Here is a 10,331-nt window from a genome sequence, read left to right on the forward strand (position 1 = left end):
CGCCGCTGGTCAGATCACGGACCCCACCACCCCTCCTTCCTCTGCCGCTCACCCTTCCCTCCCGATGCTCTCGGATCAGTTCAAGGCCAAGTTTCCTTTCGGCGGCCTCCTGGACTCTATGCAAACGTCGGAGACCTCAAAGCTGCAGCAGCTGGTGGAGAACATCGACAAGAAGATGACAGACCCGAACCAGTGCGTCATCTGCCATCGTGTGCTCAGCTGCCAGAGTGCCCTCAAGATGCACTACCGGATCCACACGGGCGAGAGGCCTTTCAAGTGCAAAATATGTGGCCGCGCTTTCACCACAAAGGGCAACTTGAAAACGCACTTTGGGGTTCACAGGTCCAAGCCGCCCTTGCGGGTGCAGCATTCATGCCCTATATGCCAGAAGAAGTTCACAAATGCCGTAGTGCTGCAGCAGCACATCCGCATGCACATGGGAGGGCAGATTCCCAACACGCCTCTGCCCGAGAGCTTCCAGGACATGGACGCGGATTTCTCCTTCGACGAGAAGAGCGTGGACGACATGAGCAACTACGACGACGAGCTTATCGACGAGATGGAGCAGGCCATGGAGGACGAGGCGGACGTTAAAGACGGGGAGGCCGACCCGTCCAAGCCGGTGCTTTCGTACGGAGACCTGTCTCCCGGCAGCTCTCCCCCGACCTCGGTCATCTCCAGCATCGCCGCCCTGGAGAACCAAATGAAGATGATCGACTCCACGGCGAACATGAGCCGCGCCTTCGGCCTGAAGCCCTCGGAGAACGGCGGCGGCCTCGGTGGGGAGGGCGGGGACGTGTTGTTCGCCAACGACTCGTCCTCGGCTGTGGGAGACGTGGAGAACCAGAGCGTGGGCAGCCCTGCCCTGTCCGAGTCCTCGGGCTCCATGCAGGCCCTCTCCCCTGCCCGCAGCCAGCCGGAGAGCCATTGCTCCAGATCTCCTGGCCTCGCCAACAACAGCAGGGGCAACTCGGAGGACCCCCAGGACCCCGGCACGGCGACTGCCACGGTGAAGTCCGAGAAATCTGAGACTCCTTCTCCGGGCTCGGTCCCGGCGGAGCACTCCGGAGCGCTGGACCTCACGGCTGCCCAGCCCAGCAGGCCTTATATTAAAGAAGAGAACCAGTTTAGCATGCTGTTCCTGGGCAGAGACAGAGGTGGGCATGACATTCGTCACAAAGCTCTTATATAGGCCTGAGTTTTATTTCCCTAAATGTGTATTCTTAAAAAAAAAAAAGCATATTATTAAAATAGTTGATAAAAAGGTTTTAAATGAGCATTTCATAGCAGCTTTGCTAGCGTTTTCTTTGTTTTTTGTCTCTGACATTTCCTGTTTCCTCCGGTTCAGGCTTAAGCGCGCCGAGCCTGATGGGCGCGGCGCAGAGCGTGGTGAAGCTGGAGATGAACGGCCACGGCAAGCCGCTGTCGCTGAGCGAGGGCGCCCACTTGCACACGGGCCTACAGGTGCCCGCTGCCGCCCCGCGGACGAGCGTGAGCCCCAGCCTCACGCCCATGCTGGTACCGCCACCTCCGCGACGGACCCCCAAACAGCACAACTGCCAGTCCTGCGGGAAAAACTTCTCGTCAGCCAGCGCCCTGCAGATCCACGAGCGCACTCACACGGGAGAGAAACCCTTCGCCTGCTCCATCTGCGGCAGAGCCTTCACTACCAAGGGCAATCTCAAGGTGTGTGTACACACACACACACACACACACACACACACACACATGGAGAGGGCACACACTAGTTCAGTTTATTTTTTCAGTTTAATAATAAGTTTTTAAAAAGAACATCCTTTTTTGTATACATTTAGCATACAAAAAAAAATATACAACTGAATTAAATACATACATACATACATACACACACACACACACACACACATATATATATATATATATATATATATATATATATATATATATATATATATATATATATATATATATATATATATATATATATATATAAACTGAATTAGGTACACACTAATAAAAGTTTCATAACAAAAAAATAATGAAGTAATTCTAAGTAATAATAGTAAAAATATCAGCATAATAACTGATAATTCTGCATAGTTAGAGAAAGGTCAATAATGGCGTATTAAATTTTGACGTCTATGATGAATGTTTTTTTAACTAGTGTGTCTGTTATTTTTTTATAATATTTTTATAATATTTTTTGTATTGCTCTTCACATGTTTATATTAATATTTAAAATTGGTTAACATTTACAACTAAATTTCTGAACAAATATAAGGTAGCTATTTTTATATTATTTATTTAATGCTACGCATTTCTTTTTGAATTTTAGACATCTCTGAATAAATTAACTATATTACATAATGATGAACTATATGACATAATTACAGTGTTTACATTATTTAATCACTGCAATGAAATTGAGAAATATCTGAAGGACAGCAGAAATGAAATAAATTAGCATGAATATGAATGATGTACACATGGGTTTCTATAGCTATTTTTTAATAGTAAGAATCTAATTATACAATAAATTAATACAACAATTGTTACTATTATCAAAAGCATTATATTTCTATATAACTATTCACCTGATTCATGTGATGTCATTTTCAATAAACATTTGTTATAGAATCAATGAATTTGTTAATATGTCATTTCATCTGAATTCTAAAAAGCATGGAGCACGTCTTGACCGATCTGCTTCTACCTGCAGGTCCACATGGGCACTCACATGTGGAACAACGCTCCAGCGCGGCGAGGCCGGCGCCTTTCGGTGGAGAACCCTATGGCCCTGCTTGGCGGCGACAGCATGAAGTTCAGCGAGATGTTCCAGAAGGACCTGGCAGCGCGGGCCATGAACGTAGACCCCGGATTCTGGAACCAGTACGCGGCCGCCATCACCAGTGGCCTGGCCATGAAGAACAATGAGATTTCCGTCATTCAGAACGGTGGTATCCCGCCGCTGCCCGTCAGCCTGGGGGGGGGCAGCATCCCCTCTCTGGGGGGCATGTCCGGAGGCATGGAGAGAGCGCGCACTGGGAGCAGTCCTCCCATGACTGGCCTAGAGAAGACGAGCCTGGAGGTGGGAACTGGACGTCCTTTCTCCAGGTTTATGGAGGACAGCAAAGAAATTGGAATCAATTAACAGGGACAGCACGGAAGGACGAACGTGGAAAGTTGTTCTTTATCTAGTTTGGTCTTATGTACTATATTATGTACAGCTGAAGTTTGATATTCTGTTTGGTTTTGGATCTATGGTATTCGATATTGAGTAGAGGTAATTTCCCACCCTCCCATTCCTCCTGTTACACCTACGAAGAAAAAACGTCTCATGTTTGAGAATCTGTTGTCTTGCAAGATTTGCATGGTACTTATCGGTTCTTATCAGTTCCTTTCGACTGCTTTTAAGGACTATGTCACAAAAAAGAAAAGAAGAATCTCTTTACTCAGTTAATCTGGGTAAGTGGCTAACTCAAGAGAAAAGAGTGCAGAGCGATCTCTATGTGGAGAGACTGACTAATGTTTACCTGGTTACAGTGTGTGTTTTAACGTACAAGAAATGGGAATAGCTGAACCCGAAGTACATCGTCGTAGTGTGTGCTATTTTTCTGTTTTTTGTTTGTTTGTTTGTTTTTGGGGTTTTTTTTTCTGATCATGAAGTAGATACTTGATGGAAAAAAAGTTTGAACTATTTTAATCTTTGCATTTAGTCTCTTGGCATTGTCTTCTATTAATGTCCGGTGTCTTTAGTATTTATAATATTCACAAAAAGCGGGTATAAGAAAAATTATATTTAACGTCCCCGACATTTTATCGATCATTCTTTTCTAAACTTTAGACTTCTATGATGGCTGTCTCTTTCGATAAAGTGAAAAGCGTCACTTGCTCCGACCAACGCAGACACATTGTGAAGTTTTCTTTGCGTACCTGGCGCACGGTGGGACCGCAGGATTGGCGCACGGCGACCGGGCTGCTGCCTTTACAAACGCCTGCTTTTAAACTTTGTAAAGAAAAGAGACAGAGATATACTTATTGTGTATAGAGTACAGACAAAACTGGTATGCATATTTTGTAACATGGAAGAAAAAAAAAAGATTTGAGATTTGTCATGTTTGTGAATGCACTTTTTAAAGGAACGGTCTTGTCTGTGAGTTATAATCTGACTGAACTCTCTCGAATTCTCTTTCCCCCTCTCTCTCTCCCTCTCCCTCTCTCTCTCCCTCTCCCTCTCTCTCTCTTTCTCTCTCCCTCTCATTTTGCCTGTGGGGTTTTTACACGCGAGTCATTGGGAGCTCTGGAACAGGGGAGAGGGCGAGACAGCTATCTTCAGTCGCATCTAAACTCAAATAAAATTGTGAGAACGGATTTTGTCTGCTTTAATAGCGTTTTGTCCGATCACTTTTCAACATCTTTGTTTGTGAATATGACTCTGAAAAGACAAAGGATGGGAGAAGCAGTGTTAGAACTGAACAGCCTCCTGAATGTCTATTCCAGTGTCGACTCCCAGAATTGTTTCGCTGAGGACTAGGTTAGTCTTAGCAAAAATCATTTTATTTAATCACAGTGCTGATTTTGAGCGAAACAGTCTTGAAATTTGGGGAAAGTGATTTAATTGTGTAAAACTTGAACTAACAATGCCAGGTGTGCAGCTTCGTATTTACTTACCTTTGGTACTCTGCCTCGTACCCGACGGGACATTACAAGGTCTGTAACAAACTGTGTAACTGTAACACTGTGTAACAGAATCGGTTGAGTTGACTCCATCGGACAGTATGCAGCTGTTCAAACCGGGAGATATTTAAAGACTGCTGGATTGGAGGCCGGTGAAGTCCAGGGCACTTTGGCTCCGGTCGGCTTTGGGCAACCATGCCAAACACTCTCTCCCTTGCGTTCCAGTGGTACACAAAGAAATGCAAGTAAAATTATTCACATTTGTGATGAAACACTGAGTGACTATGCGTGAAGATGCATTTCACTGACAAAATTAAAAACAGTGGAAAAAAAGAATTAATTACAGTGTATGTTTTAATATGTTGTTCAACTTTGTCTTTCACTGTTGTATTTAATTTATTTGATCTTTTTTTTTTTTAAATCCATAGGATAACACTTAGCCACTTACACACCAGATAAGCACATATATAGTTACTCTCACAATACCTACACAGTTCTGCAACATATCTCACACACTATTCAAATCTGTAACAAAACGTTTGCTGGTTTATAAATAGCTATTATTAATATTATTATTATTATTATTATTATTATTATTATTATTTATTGCTTATTTGATTATTTTTTAACAACATGAATATTCAGAGCTTTGCTAGTTTATTGAATTCCACTCCATTTCTGTTGCGACTGCAGTATTCCAGATGCACACACTCTGCACAGCCACGACACACATGTGCCCTGGCAGAGTAATGAAGTAATGAGGCAGTGCACTTCTGCCGACGCCTGGCTAAAGGTCATTCACTCTAGGTGGATGCGTCTTTCTCAAGCATACATATGTAGCAGATGTTTCTTTCCTACCATCCACCATGGTAAGTGTGTTTTTGAGCACGTAATCAAAAGGGTGGGGACGTCCCATCTCACAGTTTCATCTCCCAAAGAAGCCTGCATTCCTATTTGATCGTAGGCAAACGACTTATTTCAAAACAACCACAGCAACCATTGTAGTAATTGCTTCCAAGTCTAGCTGCAGGAGTAGTGATAGCTGTACGTCTTTAACTAGTTAAAGGTCCTATGCTGCTCTTAAGCATGTTCATCAGCAACATTATCCTTACAAAGATATTTATGTTTGATATCGTTACATTTTTATTTTTTAAGTATGATGAAATTAGGTCTGTTTATGGCTTGGTTTAGCACACATGTAAAAAGACAACTGTGTTTATTAGAATGGCAATATTCCCAGAGTCCTCGCCATTGCTTACTTCATAGGCCTCGGGCCTACAAAAGGCATGTGCACCATAATGCACATGTCTTGTATGTATGCTACCTTCATGACAGTACTAAAATGATCACATGCACAATTGCACCCATTTCCGGTTTTGTAATCCATCCCTAAGTAATGCCAGTGCAAGCTTAGAATTCTCAGACATCTCCATTTATTCTGAGGTAATAGAACACGAGATTCGTATTTGCAGACTGTAAAATATCCAGTGAAATGTTAGTGTCTAGTGATGGGAGTGAGCTGTAAAATGCTTGTATATCTGAACAAGGAGTGGCAGTGTCAGATGTGGCAGTCCTTATGTAAATGTTTTCGCAAAGGTAAGAGTGTCGTAAAAGAATGCGTCCTGTGCAGTGCTAGTGAGCGTGGGGTTTGTAGTCCAGAGGACGCTACACTGAGTCAGCGTGGACTGTGGCCTGCTAAAGAAAAAAAAACTAAATGTGGCAGAAGAGCAGGCCACAGAGGCTCGCTTTGGGTAAAAATAATTCGATTTTAAGCAATGCATCACAAATTTTGTTTATTGGCTGTTGTAGTCGAAATATGCGGTGAGGGGGAAAAACAACTGCACACGATTAGTCACACGACAGAGAAAGAATGAGAGAGAGAAAGCGAGAGAAAGAGGAAGAGAGAGAAAGAGAGAGAAAGCGAGAGAAAGAGAGAGAGAGAGAGAGTCTCTTTTTGTTCTTTCTAATAGCGAGTGGAAACGCTGGTGTTCACACACCACTGCAACCCAGTTTACCGCACACACACACACACACACACGCACGCGCGCACGCACACACAAACATATGTGCACACACACACGTGCACACACACAATTTGCGCACGTACACACACACGGACACATACATACACACAGTCATACACGATCACATATACTCATTGTAGCCCCTTTGACTCAGACAGATGGTGTTATTGTGGTATCATTGATCTGTGCTTTTCAGATGCACAGTTAGAGGAACTGAAATCAGATGAACTACACAGAGTGACTCAACACTATATGGACAGTTTAAACAGGTGATTTTATGAGAGCCTGTTAAAGCCAAACAGGAATAACAGATAAGATTTAATGTAAGATTTTACAAATACATTTATATATATATATATATATATATATATATATATATATATATATATATATATATATATATATATATATATATATATATATATATATATATATATATATATATATATATATAAATAAGCCTACATTCCATCTTCAATTAAGTGAAATTCACACCCTGGATGGTTACTGCATTCATTTCAGTAGTTCAAGTTCAGCAATGGATTAAAAGAAATATTAACATAATTAGACACCGTCTTAAAAAGGTTCTTTATAGCAACCGTCTTTAATTATTTATTGCGTTACATTAGGCAAACCGAAATGTTATTTTGGGGTCTTTATTTTTAGTGCGTAAAAATTGTCACAATTACACATGAAAAGAGAGCGCATCCCAGAGGAAAGAAAAACTTAGATTTGCCCCCCAGGCTTCTTATTAGCAGTATGTCCCCAGCCATCCCGTATTTGCTGCAGTGTCCTCTGAAATGAAAAGGTTCGTCAGCGAGCATCTCATTCCCGTTGCCCAGCAGGTGACGCGTAGGACTGGATCGCACACACTGGCTCGATCCGGTCAGCGCCCCCCCGCCAAAAAAATAGGGATCCATGCAGTCTTAGAAAAAAGTGACATGCGAAGCCAGAAATAACTCTGACTTTCGAGGAAAGTGGCGATCGGCTTCAGTGCCACGTGTCCCCGCGCGCCTTTTATAACAGGTTTTATCAAATTAAAACTGAGAATTTGAGGTTACGTACATACAGCACAGCGAAGGTGGGCTACAGCCCGGTAGGTTTTGCTTACTGGGCTGAAGTATTTGGAATGTTTTTTCCCATTTCTGAATGCGCTGCTCATCCTCACCGAGTGAATGCGGCGATTCTTTCCATCACTGGGACGGCGCGTGAGTTCTTCCTCGTCCTCGCGCCTTGTTTTGGCATTCCATAAATTGTTGCGCTGATTCGCAAAAATTGCCAAATGAAAATCTGAATTTCTCGGAACTGGACAAAACAATATGGGTTAAAAAACTTCTGTTCTCGTCTAGGAGCTGGACGACTTTTATTGCATTTTATGATATAATTCAATATGCGCAGTTGAACTCTCATAACAGCGCTTTGTTCAGGCTATTTCACCTCAAGTGATTTCAATTACGATGCACCGGCCAACAGACTATGAGATTAAGTAAGGATTCAAGAAACAATTTAACCGGTTAATCTAGGAAACGCATTTATGTTGCTGTATATCCATCAAATTTTATATATTGCATGATTCAGCAGGCAAAATAAGTGACTTATTTATGTTTAAGTACAAACATGAGACATTGAGACCGTATAACAGATGTCATGAAGAGAATCTGAAAGTCAGATAGTCACACCTCTTTGCTAAATGCCTTTTGCAGCCAATCCTTCAGATACAGATGTCACTGGGAGTACTCTTCTGTACAATTACCCCTCTAGCATAAAGAAATGCTAGCAGGGAGAGAGAAAGAGAGAGGGGGGGAGCTGAGAGAGAGAGAGAGAGAGAGAGAGAGAGAGAGAGAGAGAGAGAGAGAGAGAGAAGAGGGGGGAGCAGAAAGAGAGAGAGAGAGAGAGAGAGAGAGAGAGAGAGAGAGAGAGAGAGAGAGAGAGAGAGAGAGAGAGAGAGAGAGAGAGAGAGACGAGGGGGGAGCAGAAAGAGAGAGAGAGAGAGAAGAGGGGGAGCAGAAAGAGAGAGAGAGAGAGAGAGAGAGAGAGAGAGAGAGAGAGAGAGAGAGAGAGAGAGAGAGAGAGAGAGAGAGAGCAAAAGGCATCAATATTTCACTCAGCATACGGTTCTAGACCATATTTCGACATTGTTCTTCATTTAAGAATAAATTTAATACCTTTACCAAGATTTACCAAAAAAACAAAAAACAAACAAACAAACAAAACCATTCAAAGCACTTCCACTGTTTAGTAGTTTGGCCAAGTGAATAAACGTCGGTACATTGTGACGTTCCGGCTGCACGTCCGCCTTTCGGCCGCAAGGACAGACGGCCGTGCCATCGGGAAAGTGCCGCGCGCTGTTTGTTTAGTGCTCCGCGCGCCAGCGAGAGCGCGCCGTAAATATTCCCATTGATCGAGGTGCGCGAGGCCCTGCGATGATGCAGAGTAAATCTGGCCGACAGTAATCCAATGCTATTCTCAAGGCTCGCGGATCTCAGATAGGTGCTTTAAATCGAAATCGCTTGTTTGGTTCGGGGTTTTTTCCTTCTTCTTCTTCTTCTTCTTCTTCTTCTTCTTCTTCTTCTTCTTCTTCTGCTTCTTCTTCTTCTTCTTCTTCTTCTTCTTCTTCTTCTTCTTCTTCTTCTTCTTCTTCCCCCAACCCCACCCCACTTCATCCTCTTTTTGTTTCGCACCTTTATTTTTGTTCATCCCACAACTGTATATAGCACATTTGAATTGAGTTCTTTTCTACCAAATAAGTAGTTCTACATTTCTTTTTGGAGGGGGGGGGGGGGTGAATTAGGGTCATGCCAAACTAGCTTCGCGTGTGAACTCCTAGCGCCACAAATGTGTGACCACTACCTATGTTCAACCACTGTCACCCTCAGTATCTCCCAGCCTGCGCATTCCTCCAGCACCGTTGGTCCACCAGTGAGGCCCTCACGGGTGCCTGGTGCTGCCCTGCTTTAGTCTCTGGTGACTGTGGACTTTCTCCAAGCGTTTCCCCCCTGCAGGGGCTCCACATCGCCCATGAGCTGGGCCGAGCTGGGCCGAGCCGGACCGTCCGCTTCACCTACTCCAACGCCCTCCCCGAGTGTGTCTGGAAAGGGACTGCCAGCTCCGCTGTCCTCTTGTGTGATGCTGGGTAGCTGCTCAGCTCTTCTGCTTTGGATATGAATTCCACAGGTCTACCTTTGGCTGCTGTTCACCAGCGTCTCACCTTTCTGCTTCCTATCCTGCTAGCACATTTCTGAGCAGTCATGCTGACATATATCCGTTTGCAGCCCTCGAAGGAAGCCAAAACAAACACTTTTTTATTTTAGAAAATGCTAGGTTGTAGCAGCACAGTTGACAGGCTGCAGTCATAACCTCAGAACAAATGACCGGGCTAAACGTTACACCTCCTAAGTGTCTGACTCACATGACTTGATTAGATTGTTTTGTTGTTGTTTTAATCGATTCCTGCTGTAAGATGTGGCGACGCGGCTCCCCAAAGGAGAGAGAAACCAAGCCCAGGATGGAGGTGGAGGCACAAAAGCATCAGTGTGGTGGAGAAGTCAGCTATAACGCCTTTGAGAGGGCCAGGTCAAAAAAACCATGGCCGTAATCCTCAGCTCACTTTTCACTGTTGGCTCTGCCAGCTAAAGGTCTTTGTCCCAAGTC

The 10,331-nt window shown here is 43.8% G+C and overlaps 1 protein-coding gene across 1 annotated transcript in view; it reads left to right on the forward strand.

Moving 5' to 3' along the window:
* The window catches only part of sall3a (spalt-like transcription factor 3a), a 16,622-nt gene extending 12,272 nt beyond the window's left edge, over positions 1–4,350 (forward strand). The window contains exons 3-5 of the mRNA XM_035528607.1: positions 1–1,157; positions 1,349–1,686; positions 2,699–4,350. The exon at positions 1–1,157 is cut by the window's left edge and continues 1,996 nt beyond it. Coding sequence (XP_035384500.1) covers positions 1–1,157; positions 1,349–1,686; positions 2,699–3,130 — 1,927 coding nt within the window. The 3' untranslated portion in view covers positions 3,131–4,350. The remainder of the gene's footprint in view (positions 1,158–1,348; positions 1,687–2,698) is intronic.
* The last annotated feature ends 5,981 nt before the right edge of the window (positions 4,351–10,331 follow it).

Source organism: Electrophorus electricus, chromosome 7 (assembly GCF_013358815.1).
Source record: "Electrophorus electricus isolate fEleEle1 chromosome 7, fEleEle1.pri, whole genome shotgun sequence".
In the NCBI taxonomy this organism is placed as follows: domain Eukaryota; kingdom Metazoa; phylum Chordata; class Actinopteri; order Gymnotiformes; family Gymnotidae; genus Electrophorus; species Electrophorus electricus.